A 22,899-nucleotide genomic window follows, 5' to 3' on the forward strand; every position below is an offset into this window, starting at 1 on the left:
CATTGTATGTCGCGCCGTTATTCTCTCCAAGTGTAGTCGGTGGATTAAGTCAGAAGCACTGCAGCTGGTGCTGACTATGTGCACAATCCATTCATTTTCTTGATCCGCGTTCTTCTATAACTCCCAAGTGTCCCATGCACGCGCGTGCCAAAGGTCGAGCGGTGAAACCACTCGTGGCCCAGGTTGGTCTACTTCCGCTTATGTCCAGTCTTGCCCTTCCTCGCCTTCTCTTGCTCTGCTTCCTTAATTACTTCAGCCGCTCTCTTAGCTCTTTGAGCTTCCTCCACGCGTTCATCCGCAGCTATCTCGGCCTGCGCAGCAGCTTCTGTGTCCCGACGTATCTTTCTTCCGGTCGCCGCACGCGCTTGTCTCATGCCTTTGGCGTCTTTACCCTTGAGCCCAGTGAGAAGCCATTGCGACGTTCTGAAAGTCTTGCCTGTGGGGACAGGGGGAAGCGACGCGACACTTCCTTCAATTTGTACGCTAGGGTTGGCTTCAGGCACTGGGGTCGTTTGTGGAGAGGCCGGGCTTTCGAAGGCTTCGCTGTTCGTACGGATATCGGCGTTTGCGACTATTCCAGCGAGCTCAGCAGCATCGTCGTCCTCGGGATCTGGACCAGGGGAGGAGGCACCGTTGTCGAGTAGGTCCGCGATGTCCTCGACCTGAACAGTACCACTTGTCGCCAATAAACGCTCTATCTCCGAGGCCGGCCAGTCATCGCGTACAGCCTTAAAAATGATGTTGTAGCCGTGGCTATAAGGATGTTTTCCGCACCCTCTGGACCAGACAGTGAAGCGCTCGCCGCACTCGTCGCAGAACGCTTTCAGTCTCATCAGTCTCGACTCGAGCGACGGGCGTTGCTATACAGACCGAAATGCAATTGCCAGAAACATTTCTTTGTTGGAGGCGCCTGTAAGCGGGTCCGTGAAGTTGACCTCGTTATGCAAGGGGTATCATGAGTGTGATTGAAGGTGTACTAACCTTGCAGTCTTTACAATGGTGTGTTAGGCCCAAGACTTTAAGGGTGTCCTTGTTGCAGATGTTGGGGTTGAAGTCGCCTTTGAACATTTCTCCGTATCTCTCGTTAAGATCTATCCATCCTCCTGCGAGTTTTACCATCTTGGCTAATGTATGGGGTAACTGAAGTTGGGGAACTGTATGCTTGTGTATATCGGGTGGTAGTGAGTATGACTAGAGTGTATAGAGATCGAGGCCTTGCAGCCCCGATGCAAATTCGTATCACACTGCTGCCTTGTAGTGCAGCGATTCATTGCGCTGAGCTGATTCCATGCGCGGTTATGATCTGTGCTAGTATCCGCTTTGAAGTGTGGAGACTCTGGTAGCATAGGTAACTGGCTCGACATCGCTGCGTGAATTCACTGGGCATTAAAAGGAAGCTCATAGTAGAGATTGTATATGCGAGGAAGAGTCACCATTGTAACCTTTCGCTTAGATAGGATACTTGCATAGCGTTTGCTACGTGGTCATTCGTTTCCATCTGTCAACATGTACATCATTCACTATGCCGCGCATTTCACGGGGCTAGACAAGCTCGGGCTCCACTTTGGCGCTGGTACTCTCTTCTTCGAGCCTTATAAATTCTCTCCACCCCGAAACACTACCTTGCTACGGGTAGTTTGACTGCCAATCGACCGAACACCACGCCCACACCAGCCGATAACGACCTCCAAATATCCGTGTCAACATGCATTTCAGCCTCACGTCTTTGTTTCCTGGTCTGGACTTCAGCTCCAGCTCCAAGCACCCTCAGGAAAATTCCCAGAGCAGGCTTCGCAAGACACCGCCTGCACCGAACATTGCAAACGATCTTCAAAATCGCGATCGTCCCAGTAAGCAAGATGCCAACCTACCCACAGTACTATCCATCGCCTACGAGAAGTTCCGAGCTCGCTTCGCCCGCCAGCGCAAGAACAGAAATCTAGAGCAGGCAGATGTGTCGCACGAAGTCGTTGCTTCACAAGAGACTGCAGGTTTGCTACCAAGCCTCAACGTGATCTCTGGTATTTGCACCATCATGGAAACGCCGCCCGAGCTATCTCGGCGGTTGCCTTCGCGTGAAAACGCCACGGATCGTGAGGAAAGTGGGCTCAAAGTAGTTGAGCGTACCTGCGACAATGACGACTCCACGAGTGTCGTTGAATCCGCAGTCGTCACCGTCATCCAGCGCGAAAAGGCTGTCTCGCCAAGCGGTACGAACTCTGACGAGGAGGTTGAAGACTACAAATCATCTACACCCAAGTCGGACGGCTCGATAACGTCTTCTCTAACAAGCGCGTGCTCTGATGGCGAAGCGCTTGATCGCGCGGACTGGGAGCCACTCCGTGCGCTCGACCATTCGAGCTTCCAGAAAACCCTTTGGCACCATCTCAACCCCTCCGCCGAGTACTGCGCAGATGACTACCTTTTCCGCGGCGAATTTGAGGGTGGCTACAACCTCGTTCGGATATACCAGGTTATCAATAGTTCTAACGACGGTGAATATGTGGTCAAGATTCCTTGCGTCGGCACTGCCGCTCGCTGGCAGAAGCAAGATGCATACATGATGCGTTCGGAGTTTGGCACTATCAAGTTCATTGGCGAGCGTACCAAATGTCCCGTTCCTGAGGTTGTGGCCTACGACGACACGCTGGATAATACGTTAGGTGCGCCTTACATCTTGATGAAGGCCTGCACAGGCAGATCCGCGTCCGAAGTCTGGCACGACGCTCACCCCATTCATAAAGACTGGGATCGGGACACAGTCGACTTTCCTTCCAAGGACCTGGCGTCAAAGCGTGAGCGCATACTTCGTTCACTGGCCCAAGCCATGGCCGAGCTGCGTCATCTTGAGTTCGACAAGATTGGCGCGTTGGACTTTGACACTGTTGACGCAAACGGAACGCCTGCTATTGGTTCGCTTTGGGAGTGGAATATCGACCCAGATTTAACCGCCGCAGATTTGACCGCCGAAGATCTGGCCACTAAAAAGGCTCTTACTGAGAAGCCAGTGTACGACTCAAGCCTGGAGCTTTACACGGATGGTCTGCTTGAGGCCTGGCCGTGCGAGGTACATAAAGGAAGGCCCGGCGTCATCCATGGAATCCTAGATGCATTGTTCCGAAGCGATGCTTTCGCGAAATCTGTCAAGCCCGGGGATAGCGAGGAGACCTTCGTACTCCGTCACGACGACCTCAACCTTCGGAACGTCTTCTGCGACCCAAACACCGGCGAAGTAACCGGTATCATCGACTGGGAGCGCGCTTCCACCGCCCCACGCTCTCTCGGCTACGCTTCCCTTCCAAAGTTCTTGACATTAGACTGGATGCCAGGGTACGAAGTTCTCGATGCGCCGCACTCTCCATCGTCACTACAGGCGTATCGTGAGATCTACGCCGACGCAATGATCAAGGCGACTGGAGCAGACGGTTACGGCATGTATGCGTGCAAGTCTGCGATGTATCAGGCCGAGCACGCAGCGTTGTTTGGTAGTAGTGAAGGTGGCGATATTCGTGACTTTGTCCGAAAGCTGCTGCACGAGGTTCCGGGACTGCACCACACGGACCTTGACTTGTACCTGACTTGGCTCGGCGAGCACTGGGAGGCGGTTGGCAACTCTGTCAAAGAGGCTGTACGGAAAGTTGCGAAGCCAGTAGTACGGACGATCGACGTCTGCGAGACCTGATAGCCTCAATCCCGAGATCGACAGTACGATCGTGTTATCGACGTGAAGGCAGTCTTACCTGCCACGTGGAAGTGTCGATACCTACTAGTACTCACCAAAACCTTGATGCCTAAAGGGTATTTGAACTATCGTAACCCCATCTCTCCTACGCTACACACGACTTTTCTCCATACCAATAACCCAAGCCAATCACCGACAGCGTCGATCAGCAATGGACAGTCCATTTGAGCCGAGGTGGGGATACAACGAGTCCAGACGTTACTTCGCGCAGAGCACAAAATACAATGTAACGGAGGGCTCAAAAGCTTTCACCAAAGAGCAAGTGCTTGCAACACTCCAGCAGTCTTGCCCGGATGCATTGGCCAAGTTTTCGGCTCCTGATGAGTTCGAAGTTCGAGAGCACCGTCCCGGTCAATACGCGCTCAAGGTCGGCTATGCCGTAACGAAGAGGTCCAGGAAGACCGGTGACGTACTTTGGCTTGACGAGCGCGCAGACCAGCCCACTATCTCAAACTATAAAACGGCGCAAAAGAACGACGCTATCAGAAAGATGATCGGTCTATACTACTCAACAACCGCAGACTCTCCGCGTAATGGCTACGTCAAGAATGCGAAGATCATCAAGGGTGACGGATTATTCGGCAGGCTCAGCGACAGAGGCATGATCTCGCCGTTCACCCTCAACATGAAAGCACTTCTCAGGTTCGTGCTCCTGTATTGCGGCTATGCGACAGAGTACAAGACATTCGAGAACAGGGGTCGGGACGAGGGTCTCTCGTCACTTGTCCGAGCTCTGAGAGCGATTGCCAGGCACACGTCCGACGATGAAAAAGAAGAAGGCGATGAGTCGACCATGAAAGACAGCGACGGTGCAACAGATGCGTCTGACCACGAGGGCGACTTGTTCGTAGCAGATGGTAACGAGGAAGCTTCAGCCAAGCGCAAGGACACAATGGACGCAGAAGTCGACGAGGGCGGACCGGCGAAGAAGATTCACGCATGCTAGAGGCTGCGGCTGCCGGCGAGGAGGCACTGATCCAGAGTGAGAAAAACGCGGCAAGAGAGCAATGAATACATGGCCGGTGAAGGGCAAGCCTTCAAGGAAGTCAGCATGGAGACGACATAGGAATTCCAAAAAGTTGCGTGTGGTGTTTTCGGTGTCTTTTTGGCGTGGCTGCCGAGCCGTTGCGGAGTTTGACGCGTCGGAGACCACGCGCGCGTCGGCCTGCTAGACGCAACGGCGATGAATCATGAATGAAGGAAGAAAAAAAAGGAAGTCATTTACGATCCCCGATGTCGTATATGTGATGTTGTTTCGTGCATGTGAAGAGTGTGATGTCTTCTCGCGTTGTTGGCGCAAGCCAAACTTCGCGGAGATCTGCCGAGGGCACGTGATGACAGCCTAGTCTGCTTTCGGTTGGCGCGCTTTCCCAGCTTCCGATCCCGCCGAACTCGTTGCTACCTTCACCAACCATAACAGCACTAATGTGCGCGTCCTCAGCTCAAGCTACAGCCTGAACTCTCCTCCGCAGGGAAAGACGATCGCCTCCCACCCGAACTCACGATTCCGCTTGTATGAGCTCAACCGAGCCAGCACCTAGGGGCTCAGGATTACAGCTATCGCGTGATATCATGCTCTCGCAGGCTCCAAATGCCTGTGTGCGGGCGGAGGGAATTTTGCCCGCCTTGAGCGCTGGGCCCATGTCAATGGTTTCTCCCGAGGTCTCACGGTGCCGACTTGGGTACCCACGACTAATCACATGCGATCGCCGCTGACGCGTTCGTGTTACGGACGTAGCCATTGAAGTACCAAGCCCTAATATTTGAATGCGCTACTTCAATGGCGATCACGTCGATGTGAAATATAACATCTATTTCGAGCTGAACGCTGCAGCATAATCAGTCATTTCTGCTACACTGCTAATAATACACTGCTAACAATGCCGACTGAGTCGTCATACCCGCCCATTACCATACCCGCCGTCGATGTATGGACATATTTTCTCGAGCGACCGGATCGCGAGTACCCGGATGATCATGGTATGCCTTCATTTACATCTATCGAGCGGCGTCTAACACGATAACAGTGCTCTTCGTAGACGTTGCCAGCGGCCGAAAGCTCACATATGCTGATTTACGGTCCACCGCGGAGTCGTTCGGGAAGGGCCTCCAGGAGCAATGGCAATGGCGCAAAGGCGATGTTTTGGCAATCATGACGCCGAATGATATCGATGTCGCGCCTGCTACATTCGGCGTCTTACTTGCTGGAGGTGTCGTGTGTCCTCTAAACTATATGTATACCGTCGATGAGCTGGTGTCTCAGTTGACATCCTCGAAAGCCAAGGGACTGTTGACAAATGTGGTATGTCTTGAGGTCGCTTGCAAGGCAGCATCGAAAGTCGGCCTTCCTCTGGATCGGATACTCCTAGTCGGAGATGGCAAGACATCGGGATCCGTTCGGCACTTCTCGTCTCTGAAGAGCGCGTCAGTCAGCATGAATCGAGTCAAAATCGATCCCAAAGAAGATCTGGCGTACCTGGTGTACTCTTCTGGAACCACTGGCGAGCCAAAGGGTGTCATGCTGACGCATGAGAACGTCGTGGCAAACAGCATTCAGGCTACGACCGCAAATGGCTACAACACCAACTGGAAAACAGACACGGGTATTGGCTTCCTACCCATGTATCACATCTATGGTAAGCTCAATGAGTTCACAATCAGACATGCGCTGATGAATGCAGGAATTGCTACACTACTGCTAAACGCCATCTTCTACGGCGTGACCAATCACATCATGCAAGGATTTGACCTCAGGGGATTCTGCGAGACGGTAGACAAGGAGAAAGTCACTATCGCTTACATCGTTCCGCCCGTCGCACTCGCTCTGGCAAAGGCCTCCATTGTCGACCAGTACAACCTCACGTCCCTGTGCGACCTGCATTCCTCTGCCGCCCCAATACCCGTCGAGATCATCACCGCGATACACAAGCGGCTCGGTGCTCAAACACTCCAGGTCTACGGCATGTCTGAAGCCGCACCCGCCGTGAGCGTGCAACGCATCGAAACCTGGAGCACGGCGTTGGGCACATCCGGATGCTTGTTGCCCAGCATGTCAGCCAAAGTCGTGAGTGATGGAAAGGGAATGGCGTTAGGCGAAGAGGGTGAGCTGTGTTTGAAAGGACCAAATATTTTCAAAGGGTACTACAACAACCCCCAAGCTACGGCCGCGGCTTTCGACGCGGAGGGATGGTATCATACCGGCGATGTCGCAAAGTTCGATGAGCATGGTAATCTATACATCACCGACCGCGTCAAGGAGCTCATCAAGTATAATGGCTTCCAGGTCGCGCCGGCGCAACTCGAAGCTCTCTTGATCGGTCACCCTGCGGTCGCTGATGTAGCCGTCATTGGCGTCTACAGTGAGTCCAGGGTGACGGAGTTACCGAGAGCATATGTAGTCGTGGCGCCAGGGTACAAGGGAGATGAGGAGTTGGAGGAAGAGCTACTTCCATGGTTCAACGAGCGTGTGTCGCCGCACAAGAAATTGAGGGGCGGTATCCGCTTTGTGGAAGCGATACCGAAGAGCAATGCGGGCAAGATACTGCGGAGGGTACTTGCTGAGCAGGCTAAAGCGGAAGAAGCTGGAAAGAGTATGAAAGCTCATTTGTAGTCCTCTGAACGAACTATGTAGGAACTCTATCGTACATCCCATTCGGTCTTTGGATAGGTATACTGAGACCAGCCAATACAGCTTGACATATCTACAGCTTGGTGAATAGCGTCTCCTTCATAGCCCTAACATCCAACTCCTGCGTCCACGTACTCCTCGGCTGCGCATGCAAGAACCAGTACGTATGCGCCAAATCCCTCGGTTGAACAAGATGGCTGTCCACATCGGCCGCCTTATCTGTCTGCCCAGTCCGCTCCCACTGCCTCTTCATCACACCCCCAATCAACTTCCCATCAACCGGCCCATCCACAATGATATTAACGGCATGAATACCCTTCGCCTGATACTCGCGCGTAATAACCTGACACAACGAGCGCAGCCCAAATTTGCCCGGCGAGAACGATGCCAGGCCCGGCATACCTCGCAACGCGCCCGTCGCACTTGTGAAGAGGATGGTCCCCTTGCCTGCGGCAAGCATATCAGGGATGACAAGCTTGCTCGCCCAAAACGCGCCGAAAAGATTGATCTTGGTGAAGTTCTCGAATTCCTCCGACGTGGTATCAATGAGCGAACGCCCGTTTACGCGGCGCGCACCGGCATTGTAGACAAGCACGTTGACAGGACCGAGCTCTTCGCGGATGCGCTTGAACGATGAGGTTACGGTGTCTTCGACGCGTAGGTCTGTGATGTAGTAGTGCGCTGTGTTGGTGCCCACGTCGCTGTTGATGTTCGCGGCCATGGTTTGTAGCGCTTCTTCTGTTCGCGCAAGGAGCGCGACGACGAAGCCTTCGGAGGCGAAGCGGTGGGCTACTGCTTCGCCGATGCCTGGGCCTGCGCCTACGACGGCGATGACGGGTTTGTTGGTGGGGTTCTTGGACATGGTGGTGATGTTGGAGCGGCAGACGGCTTGTCGGATGTGATGTTCAGTCACTTGCCCTCACATATTGTCGTGGAGATGGGTAGCAAGTTATCTACTACCGAAAGCTTGTTGTGCATAGCTCGTAGGGTTGGTGCTGGTTGCATGATTAGCTCCGATGCGGGGAAGACGCGCAACGCGTTCCTCGGAACCTCGGAACAAGATGTTGAGTAATCGCGCTATCGTACGTATCGGCCTAATCGTCAGCCGCAATTATCCTCTACCTCGACTTTCGCAATTAATATTCAAGCGGGCATCGACGCTCAGTGCTCATGTAATACTATATTGAAGGCTGTCTGATAGGCCTAGTGTGACCGAGTCCACTACCCCGCCACCGATGGCGCTTCCTCATCTTCGCTAGATCCTCCACTCGACGCAGCATTCGTCTTTACATCACTCCCCTCGGCATCGACCTTCTCATCTTCGCACCATCTCAGCGATATGAAAGCTAGACTCTTGAGATGCTGGGCAATGTGGTTCCAGAGTTCTAGTCTAATCAAATCTCTAGCCTTCTGTTCTCTAAGCCTAGCATACCTGGTGCTCGACTCCATTACTGCTCCACATTCGCGGTCTGTCTCTACTTTGGCGCCGGCGTCGAAGCCGCAGAACAAGCAACTATCCCGCGATCGAGATAGGCGCTTAGTGTTCCGTCGGACCTTAGTATCAATCTCCAACGACGAAAGATCTCTATGGTCAACCTTCAGATGCTGGCGCAGAGATTCTTCACCCTGGAATGTCTTGAGCGTTGTATGTCCTTCCTCGTCTAGATGCAGGTTGCAGTACCAGACCATGGATCTGTGGATACTTTCCGTCCAATAGTCGGTATGCATCTCTTTCATGTGTTCCTGCCATCTAAACATGCTAGCGAAGTATAATGGTGGCTTCTGACAACTTTCGGAGATGCATGTGTAGGGCTGTAAGTCTTGGTCGAAGTGTGATCTGCTTATCGTAAGCTTGCATCCAGACAATACGCGATGCTTTCATGGGCAACATACTCCCACCATCCTCTACGCTGAGGATCCCCAGCTCTGATTTGTTTAAAGCACCAATTGCACCGGACGTGATCGACACCTTCTAATGGCGTTGGAGGTTCCGGGTAAGGATATGATTGGCCTGCTGAGGATGCTGTAGTGGTGTCAGACCCGACCTTCTGCTGAGTCAAAGCATCAGCCGATAGCTTCTTCGGCTTCAAGACTGAATGCTCGGTGACAGACAACTTGTCCAGAGCAGCCACCATCTGATCTTGTGGCTGCGCAACACTTTGGGTGTCCTCGGCCGCCACAGCCTGTGCATCATCACCCTGTTTTCCTTGGAGGTCAAGCTCTTGCTGCTGCTTACTCTGACGGAGTAGGCGAGCACGTCTGCGTGCGATAGATGAACCTAGCTGTTGGACTAGTGTCTCGGGCAGATCAGGGTATGCGCCTTTTACGACCGCAGCCGCAACTCTGTCGAAGCCATCTTTGTCCCTTACTTTTGTGTCTGCCGCCCGTTCCAGCCTATCCATAGCCTCATGAATGGCGGTCAGACATGTTAGTGTCAGCGATGGGGGGATCACTCGCAGCACGCCGTACTTCGCAGCCTGAAGTTATTCGGATCGCGTTACACTCCTCCCATGCGCGTTACAGCCAGATATCAGGTCTTTTTATGTCAGTTACAACTGGAATAGTCATGCAATAGAGTATCTTACCTTGTTCAAGGGCCAGTTTTATCAATTCCAGCATACTGATCACAATCTGCAGGTTATCTGCAGGACTGAACTCAAGTTGTTTGTCCAAAGAATCCTCACCGTCTTCCATTGCATTCGTGTAGCCAGCCCACATATCGAATCGTGACCGGCAATGGGCAAGGGCGCGGTATAGTGGCATCTGGGCATCCGGAGGCAGCATGTTCTCGGGGAACGTCTCTCGAAAGAGCCTGTCGCATTCACTAGCCACATCGAAGATTTTGGTGTCGTCCATGTCGTGTAATGAAGATACTGTAGCACACTATCCTCGAGTTTTAAAGCACGCATGAGTCACTTTCGTGAATCATACACATGACTCTTTTGAAACTGAGGGCGGGGACCACCGGGTGGTCAACTTCACCTGTACCACCTGTACCACCTGTTGGTTACGACGCCTCAAACCTGCCCGCTGCTTTCATTCGCGCCGAAGTTCAACAAATTATAGCAAGTGCCTTTGACTGGGGTTAAGTATGCGCTTTGGGTGGCTCAGTAAGTATATTATCAATGTGGATGGCACACGACGGTATTCATCATATGTTGGTATTGTAGCCGCTAATAGGCCAGTATTGGCATCTGCCGTAATCTCGTGGGAATCTGGTACAGTACATGAACATGCAATTACTCGATTATATCGCAGTAATGGGTATCAACAGTAATCCTCCCGTCGTCGTGAAAAGAAAGTTCGGCTATCGTCTCCGCCATCGTGTCCGAATCTGCTGTGTCATAATTTCTCTCGCCATAACGGGCATATGCCATATATCATGTTCGTACCATGTAGCTCGTGCCGGACCATGTCCGTCGGGTTCATATGCGCCCAGTCGCTCTTCAGTCAATAATAACCATCACCTTCGCCTTCTTCTTCATCGGACCTTGGTGGTCATCTTGCACAATCTTGGTGCGCTCTCGTATCTCTTCGTCAATGTCGTCCTCCTCGGTATCGTCCTCGTCATCTAGGTCGACAATATGAGTGCGCTTTCGCGACGCGTAGCTTTCGCTTGCCATCGAGCTTCCGCTTTCGCTTGGTACCTTCGCGCCGCTCGTACGGAGTGGCAAGGCGGGTGCCATGAAGCCGCGGAGCCCTTTGCTCAGCATATCTTGACCTGTAGGTTTCGCATCTCCTTTGGCGATACCATCTAGTTGGCGGTACTTGCAGCGGAGGTCTTTGACGTCGCGATCCAGGTCATATCGCGACACATCGAGACCGTTGATAGTGCGGAGGTTCAGGGCGTCGGCCCGGTCGTCTCCCCAGTACCAGGTGGCATCAGACTCTGCTGCTATACGATTGTCGTGTTTCCGAGCAAAGGCGCGCGCCTCTACTACAGATTGCCGGCCAACGTCGAGTCCTGGAAGATTGTCATCGTCGGACTTAAGGAAGTAGGCCATGGCATCGCGCTCATGCAGGCGACCGAGGACGCGCGAGTAGGGAATGGCAAGCTCTTTGTCAGCTGGGTGTAGTGGGTACCAGTCCGCATAGTCGTTTGCAACCCGCGGAGGCTCGACGTTTTGCTCGGAAACCCACAGCTTGTTGGATCGAGAACCATCGCTAGTGTACGCTGAGCCATAGATCCATATCTCGGAGTTGTATGGCCTTCCCTCATCATAGTCATTGTCGGAGGCCTTGTCCAAATTGGTCAACTTCAATCGAATTGATGTGATGCTCATGACATCCGTACAGCCAGACTGACCAGACTGCTTGTTGGGAAGGAGACGAACTGTGTCCCCAACAGCGAGCATCTCAGCGCCAACGTAGATGCCGTGGCAGTATATGCTCGCGTTGGGCCAGGTCCCTCGGAAGCGATACTTGCCCATAAGAGAGAGCGTCGACATTAGTGCGAGAGCGTTCTTGACGGTATGATGCCAGTCTTCTTGAGGAATGCGGCGCAGGAGGTCTCTCCACATCATGAACGGACTCGTTTGTCGCAACAAGACGTACTTGTGCCTCTTGGAGACCGACTTGTCCGACTCGTTCGGGTTGGGGATCGGTTCGACGCGTACGCCTATGCTGGACACATTGCGCTCCTGAGTAGAGGCGAGCTCGGCGACCGTAGTACCAGTAGCCGGCTCAGTGACAAGGCCTGCCGCCCATCGTGGACCACCCAGATGCTGCTTGCGGCGCTCATCGTACAGCTGGAGCTCACCAGTGGCGTTGTCTTGAACTATCTCAACGGTATCCGGCATGTTGCGTATATACAAGACAATGTCTCCAATTCGTGGAACCCATTGATCTTGTGCCTTGACGTCATTGAGGAATTTGGGAAGATGTTCTTGCTCCGCTCGCCAGTCTGGGCTCAGTGGCTCGAGGATGGGTTCGTCCACATCGCGATGCCGGCGAAGCTTATCGATGAGATTCCTGTAGACGTCGGGAGTGCCCTCGCTGTCCACGTTCGTCGTGTCTAGACCGGGAGTTATCTTCTTTGGCCGACCTTTGTGCTGTGGTGCCAGACTAGGCGGCGGCGGTGCAACTGGGAGCGATTGAACGCTGTGGGCACTGGAAGGCCGGCTTGGCAGAGACAGAGAAGCAGACGAGCTGGATACCTTTCGGGAAGACGCCCCGCTGGAGCTGCGTACTTGCGAGCTGTTGGCTGAAGTCTTTGGAAGCACGCCAGCACTTCCGCTGCAGAGCGTACATGGACAGCCAATGCTGTTGCCGTTGTTGTTCATCAGATGCAGGAAATGTGGAAAGAATCGATTCGGCGAGTCGAATGCCTTTTTTCCAGGATGGCCATATAGGTATTTGTCGAAATGGCTCGGTTTGGATGGTCGCGGGCGATGCCAAAGAGTATAACCAAAGGGAAGAGCTTCCAGCGAGTACTGTACACCGGGCTTAGCCTCACCTCGACTCTCCATCCATTGTTGACCAATCTTTTCCAGGTACAGAGTGGGTGGATCGAGTTGAGTATGAGCTCCTGGAGGCGGGACATGAAGAGGATCACCGTCAGAGCAACCGGGGACAAGGCGGACCGTTACGCGGGGTGACATGGTGACTAGCAGTGGTGGCTTGCGAGATGTTAGACAGCTTGAGCAGTTTGCTCTGGGGTCTCGCTTTGGGCGCCAGGGAGTTGCTGCACGGCAAAGCAGGTGAGGTTGGAGCAGAGATTTTCGAGTGAAGTGCGCGCAGGTGTGCAAACGTCACGGTAGGCGAGAGCATGATTGAGGCAGTCGCGTTCGTGACGCGTCGGTGAAGCGCGCGGTGAGAGCGAGAGCGCGTGAGGAAAGCGCGTTCGACACTAGCGTCGCTCCTCATCAGACATCACAGCCTCGTAACAAACACCTACCCAGATATCTTCTTCGGCGTGTTGATTATCGCCGCTTGTAACTGTCACGGTGTATACACGCAGGCACGTGAAAGAAAGTCGAGTGAGGTGCAGCTCGAGGCTTGGCAGCAAAATCCCTCGGACCCGGATCCTTGGGCCGAATGCAGGAACAGGCTCCGAATTTAGCGACGTGCGCGCGACCCCTGATCACTCAGCAAAACAAACACCGCCCGCGAAACAAGCTACCAACGGTACTATCAACAAACTTCACTCGTGCGACGTCACCTTGCAACGACTGCAATGCATCGAGATCCGCGGAAGGCACTCTCTTTCTTTTGAACCCCAGATGTCAAGCACGCCATCATCCTGTCTGCATAAAAGCTCCCGCGAAGCTCTCATGATCTGCCCATGCATGGCGCACCCGTTCCCGACGCAGCACCGTGCGGCTCCACCGAGAACCAGCTCCATGAGTGATGGTCAGGAGAATGGGGTGACCCTCTAGCCCGTTGGAGTTTACTTCGATACTATAACGGTCGCTAGCGCGTGATATCGCGCAGGCCCCATACGCTCGAGGCCTGAGGAGGATCATGTCAACAAGATTCCGTCTCGTACAAACTTTCGAGAGCTGTCATGGCTCAGGCGGGTGCGTCGCGCCTGACAGCCGGGGAGAGGGAAGCTCCTGTTATCTTCCTCTCACCTCCCTACCCCCATTGTCTTCGTCATCGGCATCCCTACGCTCCCAGGCTATAGCGCGATATAGCGGCAAGCCACCCGCAGAGCGATAGCCATTGCAGTCAGGAGAACTTGGACGCTTTCTTTTGACACACAGAACACCATACACCGCGAGTCACAAGCAATATAGCCCACAGCCTCCGATCCAATGAACTTCTATCGCTCCAAGCGCGCAAAGGCACACTACGAGATCGGTGACGACCGGCCGGCAAAGCGCATCTCAACGCCGGCTGGCCAGCGTCTCTCCGTAATCCTCGACGCCAAACGAGGCAAGTCAGCCTCGTCCAAGGCCGCCGAAATCAGCGTCACCACCGAAAGCACATTCTGCAACGACCCATCGCATCAGCATGTCGGACCAGTACAACACCACAGGGTCGAGAAGAAGCCCGGCTTCATCCAATCGGTCTTGACGGGTGGCCGGTTACTCACGCCGAGGGAAAGCAGCGAGGACATGCACAATGGGAGCAATCTCAGTGTCAGTGTGTGGAGTGATCGGGATGAGGAGAAGTTTGGACACGTACGGCAACGGAGACAGAGAGGATGTGCTGCCTGGGGATGGAAGAAGCTTGCAGTGGTCGCCGCCCTGATCATTGCGCTGATCGTGGCATTGGGCGTTGGACTTGCCATGGGACTGAAGAAGGACTCAAAGAGGTAGGCCAACTTCATGCTAATCTTGATGGAGGGAATACGGGCTGACAATTACACAGCAGCGCACCCGCGGCGAACACAGACGGCTCAACGACACCAGCAGGCACCGATAGCAAGCCCGCGTCCAACTCCGACTCCAACTCTCCCTCCACGACCGACGACGATCCCCCATCTGCAGTCACCACCTCCACACCCTCCGCTGTCCCCTCGAACTTCCCCGTCGGAAGCTGGTCCTTCGTCCTCTTCCTCGACACCGTCACAACAGACTGCACCTCAGACGCAGACACCTGGACATGCCCGCCAAACACAAACTACTACGACGACAAACAGAAAGCTCTCACCATTCTGAACTGGGACATCAGCGGATCTGCAGGGTCTTGGAAGATTTCTTCAGGCAAGCAGGACGACACATTCGACACCACATTCCAGAACGAGGACCTCGAGTTGCTGGACGCAGGGAAGGACACGGAGCGATACCGGTTCCAGATCACGCGGTCCAAGACTGTCAACATGACGGGAAGCCTTGGAGGAAAGAGAGGCGACTTTGAGTGCGACTACGGTGCGACAAACATGCAGGGCATCTTATACACCAAGATGCAGCAGACGTACCCAGACGACACAATCGCAGTTGGAAAGGTCGCTAACAAGGCGTGGCCATACGGTAAGCACCACTGGCAACTCTCACATTGCGTACAACAACTAACGTGAAATAGCCGTCAAGATCGAACAAAGCGTAGCAGGTGGACAAGGAGTACCAGCTTGCACGAGCTCGTCAGGCGACGACGTCAGGCTCAAGCCTCAGATTGAGAGCACGTTATGTTCTTGTTTCTACAAGAACTTTACACCACCACCCAAGTCATAAACTCAATTCAAGTTTCCTTGTCTACTGTTGTCATCTAGCGTTCCCTTGCATCATCGCTCTACAGTTACTTATCGAGCCAGGCGTATCTAGCATAGCGGGTTTTACTCTACACTGAGGTAATGATAGTGGTTCTTCCTCCTACAAGATTCATGGTTCCTTCGTGCGTTTCTTCTGCTAACCTCATAGCTGGATGAGGTGTCCGGGACGATGCGACGCATGCATCTACCCCCACCGGACCTCACTCTTATTGCGCGACACAATAGACAATCACCACATCAAAGACACCCACTGTTGCGCTGCACCACAAAGATACCATAGCAACAATTCTTGGTGTCTTTGTCCCTCCCGCGCAAAACAACCACAATCCTCCATCCGGCTGCACGCTCCCACAAACTACCGCATGCGGTCGCGTACCAACAAAGACAAAGCGACCACCATGGGCATACAAGAGCCGGTGACGCAAGTCAGCGCATCATGCAAGACTCCTCCGGAACGCTGACCTACCATACTAAGCACAGCGCGCATCCTCACCACACTACGTAACCACCATCGCGCGCGATGTCGTTCCTTCACAACCTCTTTAGTTCGCCCGCCAAACCCCCACCGATCAAGAAGCGCAATGGCAATGTCGCAGACACGCCTTCCTCACGCTCGGGTGGGAAGAGGAAGAGAGACGCGTATGATCCGGAGGAATACCAGAACGCTGTTTATGCTGGGGCGGGGGCGGTGGCGGTGAGTGGTGATAATGGGTATGAGCTGGATGAGAAGGAGCTGGATGAGGAGGAAGCGGCTGCGCACCAGCTTCAGGACGAAGCTGGAGTTGAAGTTGACGTTTACATTGAGGATGAGGATGATGATGGAGATGACGACGATGCCCGACTGTATGCGACTCCCAAATCCGTGCGCAAACTTTCGCGCGATTTGTACACTGCTCTAGAAACACATAGTCCCGGTCGGCCAGAAACGCACGTTTCAGCGGGGAAGACGCTTGTTGGTACAAGCACGCATGTAGCGATATCGCCATCGCCGTCGTCATCAATATGCACAGGCAGCGAGACCGAGAACGACGAAAACGAAGCGATCGATGAAATAGATTGGTCTAGCAGTGGCGACGACTTGCAACTATCGTTTTCTCCCACCACTTCGTCGGCCGGACCGGACATGACTAGTACTGGCGAGATCGAAGTAGAAGTGGACAGACTCAAACATATTCCTGTTGGCAAACAACCTAGACCACGAAATGGGCCTGGTAGATTAATGACCACTACCACACGGCCTACACCAACTAGACCTTCACCCTCATCTCCATCCGCCAAACCCATCATCACACCAACCATCACACCACCACCACCCACACAGCCACGACCACAACCATCCCAACGCACCATGACCCCACCCATAACCACCACTCACCCCCCAGGCTTCGAATACCCACCAAGCTGGCCAGGAAAAACGCCAGAAGAGAGGTGGTCCACAAACCCCAACCTACGCGCCCGCGAACTCCTCTCTTCACCCCACCGTATCCGCGCAGAACTACCGTCAGAACCACTGTACGCCTTCCGCGACGCGGAGATAAGGGATGGGCTGTGGGGACTCATGAGCGCTGTCGAGGAGTTTGCTGAGAAATATTTTTCGAAGGGTGCGCATGCCAGGCATACGACCATGACCGCCGACGGCGACAGATTCGTGCACAAAGATTTCTTCGAGAGTTTAACACCAGAGACAGCAAAGCTGATTAATTGTGTGGCCAGTGCAGGGCCGAGTGGACTGCGGGGGTGGCACGATCTTTTCGTCAACAAAGACAAGATGCAAGCGCTGGTGTGTGGGATGATAGGGAATGTGTTAAGTGAGCAGGTGTTGCAGCATGTATTCTTCGGGGGGACAGAAGAGGGGGTCAGGGCTGTAGCGGCGGTGCAGAGGGAGATGAAGGACTCGGACGGTGAGTCAACTATTTCATCGATCTGGGCGGGGAACGAGAACGAGAACCAGAGAGACGGGGATTGAGAACTAACCCAATAAACAGGTTTCACCCGCAACGCCGCCTACGCATCCACAATCCTCGCCCACCTCCCCACACCCACATCCCTCCCTTACAACTTCAACGCCCACGTCAACACCATCATCGGAGCACTATGGATACACCTCTCGCCCCTCCTCACCCTAGCTCACCCACCTACCTCCCCCGCCTCCACACCCCTCCCCATCCCACCTCCTTCACTCAAAACCGTCTTCCCGGACCTCCGCCACCTCACCGTTTCCGCCGGCCTCCTCTCCCTTTACATGCACCTCGACCCGCACACAGCATACCACCACGTCCCGCTCTTCAAAGAAGATAACTACGATAGCTCGGTTATGGAGTGTTGGAACGACCCTTCTATGCGCCAACGTAATATGCGGAATAAGTACGAAGACGTCGGGGTGAAAGAACAGGAGCGGCGTGATGCGTTGAGTGAAACGGAGAAGAAGCGTGCGAGGGGTGATACGGCGTTGACGCAGATCTTGTGTTTCAATGGTGTGACTGCGTATCGGAAAGGTGGGTGGGAGGTTGGTTCGTCTACGCTCAGCGATCCGGTTTATGAGAGGGGGGAGTGGAAGGATATGGGTGTCCGCGTAAGAGTACTTACGCAGGGGTTGGTATACTGTCGTTGGGGACGGGCGCTCAGTTCGCAAAAGGCTGCTGAGATGGATAATGAGACGGGGAAGAAGGTACATGGGGATGCGTGGAGGGAGGGTGGGTTTATGCAGTTTACGGATGTGGAGGGTGTGTTTGATTGGTTGGGGAAGGAGAGGGAGGAGAAGGCGGAGAAGATCAAGGCGGCTGTTGAGAGGAGGGAGAGGGCGAACGCTGCTGCTGCTGACAAGACGGCGTTGCAGGCTGAAGGAGCCAAGAAGAAAGGGAAAGGGAGGAGGAAGCCGCGTGGGGAGATTGGGGAGTCTGATCCGGATCGTTGAGTTGAGGTGGCGTTCAGTATGAAAGTCATGACTATGTTAGACGTATTTTTTAACTATCTTTATTGCTAGCTCACATCATTTGTGATGTTCGCATTTTTGCGGTTTACTCTTGCTTCTCAGACAGCCTTGTGTCTGTTGTCGCACGCCAATCCATTCAGCCTTGCCAATCCGGTTGGTTCGTTTAACCGGAGCAACCACCAATCGCAGCCAACGCGATCAGCCACAAAAGCATGATGATGTCGATCGCTTGCTTTGATTGCAGGAGTGGCGCGCCGGTGAGCTTCCACACAAAGTAGGCTGCTGCCTTGGGCTTCCAGCGTGTAGACCCCGCTCACCACGTCTTCAACATCGCGATACTCACCAGCGATGACTAGCTGATCTTCGGCCATCCTAATTCAGAGCAATGGCCTGGTTCGAAGATCTCCGCTCAGCAGGAGTGCTCATATACAAGGCTGAAAGAGATGTTCCATACAAGGAAGACAGATCAAAAGGTCCCCCCTCCACTGGGGGATACGGAACCGTTTCTCGAGCTACCCGTTCTTCGGGAATACCGCTCATCGGCGAGCAGCAAGTTTACGCGAGCAAGCGAATCGAAATCAGGTCCCCCGAACACCAAAAAGAGATTGCTCAAGAAATCAAGTTCCTGCGACAATGTCAGCATCGGAACATTGTGCAGCTCGAGGAGGCGTACATCATCAATCATCCAAATTGGGCACACAACATCTATCTCGTGACGAAGCCATGGGCGCAGTTGTCATTTGAACAGTTCATACAAGATTTTGCTAGTAATGACGGTCATTCCAAGTTGTGCCCCTGGTTCAAACCTCAGATATTGGACCCTTGGCCGAGCATCGTGCGACAGTGCTTGAGTGGCCTCGCCTACCTTCATAGCGATCACCCCGGGTTTGGTCCTATCAGGCACAAGGACATAAAGCCCGATAACATCGTCCTTCATACCGACTTCCACAGTTCTGGGGAGCCAGAGGTTCGTGCTATCATCATCGATCTCGGTATTAGCAAGGAGCACATACACGGCGCTACAACGGCAAACAACGGGACATACCAGTGGCTGGCACCAGAGCAAATCAAAAATGAAAATTCGAAAGTCAAGTGCAGAAATGCGACCCTGGCTTCTGATGTCTTCTCTCTGGGTTGTTGCTTCGCTTTGATAGAAAGCATTCTCAGACCCTGGCCGAGCCTTCAAAAGGTGTACAAGGCAGGGCTGCAGACTGGAGATTGCCGGTTCGCGAATCAGGTGAATGGCGTGAACGATCTGCTCCAACATCAAGATGTGGAGTCTGTTGGCCTGGGTGGTCCTGGCTTGGGATTCTTCCGCAGTAAGTTCAGGGGACTGGTTCAGGACATGCTCACAACGGAGCCCGATCGTCGTCCGTCGGCGTCGCAAGCACTCGACAACATTAATAGAATCGACTCCGATCTCGCCCGCTTTCTGGATAATCCTACTCTTGAACTTTGCATAACGCTATGGAAAAAGGACACAATACTAGTTGAAGTCGACCTCTCAAAGTTCAAGACAGAGGGAAGCTTGGTAGAAGAACTCCATCGTCGGTATATGGATGCTGCTATACGACACCATTGGAGATTCGCCTTGCCCTTCTATGATATCTATACTGTGAACTTCGTCAGATTCACCGTTCAGAACCCCGATTGTCCGACTGTGGAGATCGAAGAGCATTCCGCTCCGCCCTCACCGACAGCCTCTCACCTCGCTTATATGATGGAGAACTCCGGTAGTAGATACACAGACGACCTTCATCTAGAGCGGTATCACGAATCAGACCTGTGCGACCGAATCCCCAAGAAATTTGGCCAGAGCTCTCTGAATCAGCTTGCTGATAAGCGAAGACCAGTCTACGGGCGGGGCTTAGAGATAACAGAGAGGTCGGACGGAATATCTGTGGTTTTGTTTGGCGGGTTAATCTTCCTAGTTTATAACGTTTTCTCGAGCGTCCTTTGGTTCCTTAAGACGAAGAACGCACAAGAGGCGTTCACCGTGTTCGGTTATCAGGTGTTTCCGCTTACCCTACTATCCTTCACTCTGTCACCATATGTAGGTAGAAATCTTCTCCCTAGACGGTGGAGGAGGATGAAGGTGAAGGTGCATTGACATGAGTACACGTGTCTTCTGATGTCAAAGACCGTCCGTGACCATCAGGGTGAGCGAAAGAAGTCATGTACTAAGCATTACTCACGAAGCCTGACGATATCGACGATCATCCAATACAAATGATTCACTTCCAACGTGTATCCCACCGGGTAAAGCAAGCCGGACCTGCCACATTACGCCTGAACGATCGTCAAGTTCAAATTCCCATAGTATACCTTTTCGGAAGGTCAGTCCCTCTGGAATGTGATTGCGGTTCCGAGGGGGCATCGACTGATGAGTGCTGCATCTTTCGTCACAAAAGCCAGGGTTTGGCGGGATGACATATGCCACGCCGCACGCATGCGCGACAGTGACGCGCGGGCTCGCATATCAACACACTGGATGTAGTTATCCCGAAGTGCGGGAGGAAGCTATTACTAGCATATTGCCGATCAGGTAGATAAGGTCGGCCATGCTCGATCCCATCGCCTCTAACAACATCGTTCGCGGAGCAGTTCGCCAGCGTTAGGTTCAGCTGCCTAGAGGAACGATTCGTCCTGTCGAGGTTGACGTCACAAGGCTGATCGTGCGCTCGTGTTGCCCATGGATGTAGGGCCGAAGATGATGTATTTGACCGAGAGACAACATCACAACGTCTCAGCTGTCCAGGGCCGGAATCCTTCGATTGCATAGTCGGAGAATCTAGAATCGGTATTCCGATGTCAATCCATGCTGCACATCTGTGAAGTCAACATTTGATCTCTGGCAGTTGCCGAATGTGCTCTGCGTGTATGGTAGCGGCCCGATAACGTGACCCAAGAAAGGACCGAGCCCGCGCTAGAGGTTCTAGCGTTGAAGCTTGAAATCATGCATGGCGCTGCAGGTGGAGGTGTGGAGATGGCGGATACAACGTATTAGACAGTGCAGTGTGGGTTCGAGACATCGTGTGAGGCGCCACAAGCGATCATGTTTCGGACAATTTCATGAAAATTGCGACTACCGAGTGGGATAAGTCATTATCCGTGTTGCTTGGTGTTGCATTGTCGACAACGTGACAGCGAGAGCTGAGCCTTTAAGCGAGGTGAATTAGACTACTGACGTTAGACGATAGTAGCACGGGTTGCTGTGGTCTGCGATTCGTCCCCTGGGGTAGGCGTGCCTGACGCCAAAAGCAATGACGCGCATATTGTGAACATGATGAAGGGCCGTTTCTAACCACGTAGTGTCGCAACGTTGGACACTGATGGATCCGATTCCGGGAGCGTTTGGGCGTTTGCGTGTGCCATGCGCTGGCTTCATGCCTGCTTGCTGGAGTCGTCACAGATGTTGGTACAGAACGCTCGCTTGATGTTCGGGTCAGTATACGTCGGCGTACTTGGATACCAGAGTTACTTTTTACCCCGCAATTGGCATGACAGTGTTCTTGTCTGGAGGCGTAGCCGTTACCCCAGAGTGTCTTCCCATGGTACTGTGAACCGGCGGAAAAGGGCCATGGTGCAGGTTGGACATTGATAAGATCGGAAGATGCTATACATCTGGAAGCAGCCTAGGAGATGATGCACTGTCGTGCGCTACCGGATAGCAGACGTTGTTATACCGGGTACGTCACGGCGGCAGTTGGCGGTGAAGGCTGCTAGCCAGGATTGGGGCTGGAGTCCTGATGCGATCTTGGGGCATCGTGAATCTGACGATGCGTCGCTCGCCACACTTACTGCAAGAGTTGTACCAAGATGCGCTCGTCTCGGGTCGGGGGCGACGATTCAGCTGACGGTACCGTGCGTGGCGGAAGAACGCTGGATTGGTGGCTGGCAACGAGAGCTGAGACGAGGTGCATCTCAGGGCTGGGGCCGTATGGCGATGGAAGGGCAGAGTGAGTGACGTCGCCACCCAGCCGTGTGTCTGGCTCGCAAGTCGGAAGTTGCACCGGTTGTGCCTTCCGCCAATGGCGCTTGGCGGTGGTGTTGTGGACCAGCGACAGCGGGAGAGCCGCGCCCCAACGGATTCCGCCCTCGCCGAGGAGGCCAGTCAGCATAAGCATGACGAGTGCAGGCGCGTACCATCGGTGATATTTCGAAGACGTCGTAATCGACGGGACGACGTCTTTGGTACGTGTTTCGCTGGGGCGGTGATGAGGTGTCTGGAGTGACACAGCAAGTGGGATGAAATTGGGACTGGTGTAGGGCGGGATCCCTCATTGAGCACGACGTGGGAGAATGAGCTGCTGCAGGGTCCAATGAAACGAGCGCTCACGACGTGAAGCGAGCCGGGCGTGACGTTTGCAAGGATGGCTGGCCTTGGGTAGGGCAGACATAGTTGCGGTATGAGAAGACTCCGGTGCTCGGTGCCCGTCACG

General features: G+C 53.7%; 7 protein-coding genes across 7 annotated transcripts; 5 read left to right on the forward strand and 2 right to left on the reverse strand.

Moving 5' to 3' along the window:
* Nucleotides 1–1,705: 1,705 nt before the first annotated feature.
* Nucleotides 1,706–3,682, forward strand: J4E93_008687 (uncharacterized protein; the record flags this gene model as incomplete). Its single annotated transcript, XM_049346585.1, has 1 exon — nucleotides 1,706–3,682. One exon carries the CDS (start codon nucleotides 1,706–1,708, stop codon nucleotides 3,680–3,682), a length of 1,977 nt encoding a protein of 658 aa, XP_049196475.1.
* Nucleotides 3,683–3,893: 211 nt separating this feature from the next.
* J4E93_008688 (uncharacterized protein) lies at nucleotides 3,894–4,688 on the forward strand (the record flags this gene model as incomplete). The annotated part of the gene is made up of 2 exons (XM_049346586.1): nucleotides 3,894–3,900; nucleotides 3,988–4,688. 2 exons carry the CDS (start codon nucleotides 3,894–3,896, stop codon nucleotides 4,686–4,688), a joined length of 708 nt encoding a protein of 235 aa, XP_049196476.1.
* A 1,025-nt stretch (nucleotides 4,689–5,713) lies between these two features.
* On the forward strand, nucleotides 5,714–7,352 carry J4E93_008689 (uncharacterized protein; the record flags this gene model as incomplete). The annotated part of the gene is made up of 2 exons (XM_049346587.1): nucleotides 5,714–5,722; nucleotides 5,802–7,352. The coding sequence occupies 2 exons, from the start codon at nucleotides 5,714–5,716 to the stop codon at nucleotides 7,350–7,352; spliced, it is 1,560 nt and encodes a 519-aa protein (XP_049196477.1).
* Nucleotides 7,353–7,443: 91 nt separating this feature from the next.
* On the reverse strand, nucleotides 7,444–8,232 carry J4E93_008690 (uncharacterized protein; the record flags this gene model as incomplete). Its single annotated transcript, XM_049346588.1, has 1 exon — nucleotides 7,444–8,232. One exon carries the CDS (start codon nucleotides 8,230–8,232, stop codon nucleotides 7,444–7,446), a length of 789 nt encoding a protein of 262 aa, XP_049196478.1.
* A 2,584-nt stretch (nucleotides 8,233–10,816) lies between these two features.
* On the reverse strand, nucleotides 10,817–12,838 carry J4E93_008691 (uncharacterized protein; the record flags this gene model as incomplete). The annotated part of the gene is made up of 2 exons (XM_049346589.1): nucleotides 10,817–12,453; nucleotides 12,832–12,838. 2 exons carry the CDS (start codon nucleotides 12,836–12,838, stop codon nucleotides 10,817–10,819), a joined length of 1,644 nt encoding a protein of 547 aa, XP_049196479.1.
* Nucleotides 12,839–13,711: 873 nt separating this feature from the next.
* On the forward strand, nucleotides 13,712–14,632 carry J4E93_008692 (uncharacterized protein; the record flags this gene model as incomplete). The annotated part of the gene is made up of 2 exons (XM_049346590.1): nucleotides 13,712–13,715; nucleotides 14,115–14,632. The coding sequence occupies 2 exons, from the start codon at nucleotides 13,712–13,714 to the stop codon at nucleotides 14,630–14,632; spliced, it is 522 nt and encodes a 173-aa protein (XP_049196480.1).
* Nucleotides 14,633–16,045: 1,413 nt separating this feature from the next.
* J4E93_008693 (uncharacterized protein) lies at nucleotides 16,046–17,491 on the forward strand (the record flags this gene model as incomplete). Its single annotated transcript, XM_049346591.1, has 2 exons — nucleotides 16,046–16,050; nucleotides 16,072–17,491. 2 exons carry the CDS (start codon nucleotides 16,046–16,048, stop codon nucleotides 17,489–17,491), a joined length of 1,425 nt encoding a protein of 474 aa, XP_049196481.1.
* Nucleotides 17,492–22,899: the final 5,408 nt, after the last annotated feature.

This window comes from Alternaria ventricosa (assembly GCF_023758065.1).
Source record: "Alternaria ventricosa strain BMP 2768 chromosome Unknown scaffold_17, whole genome shotgun sequence".
In the NCBI taxonomy this organism is placed as follows: Eukaryota; Fungi; Ascomycota; class Dothideomycetes; order Pleosporales; family Pleosporaceae; genus Alternaria; species Alternaria ventricosa.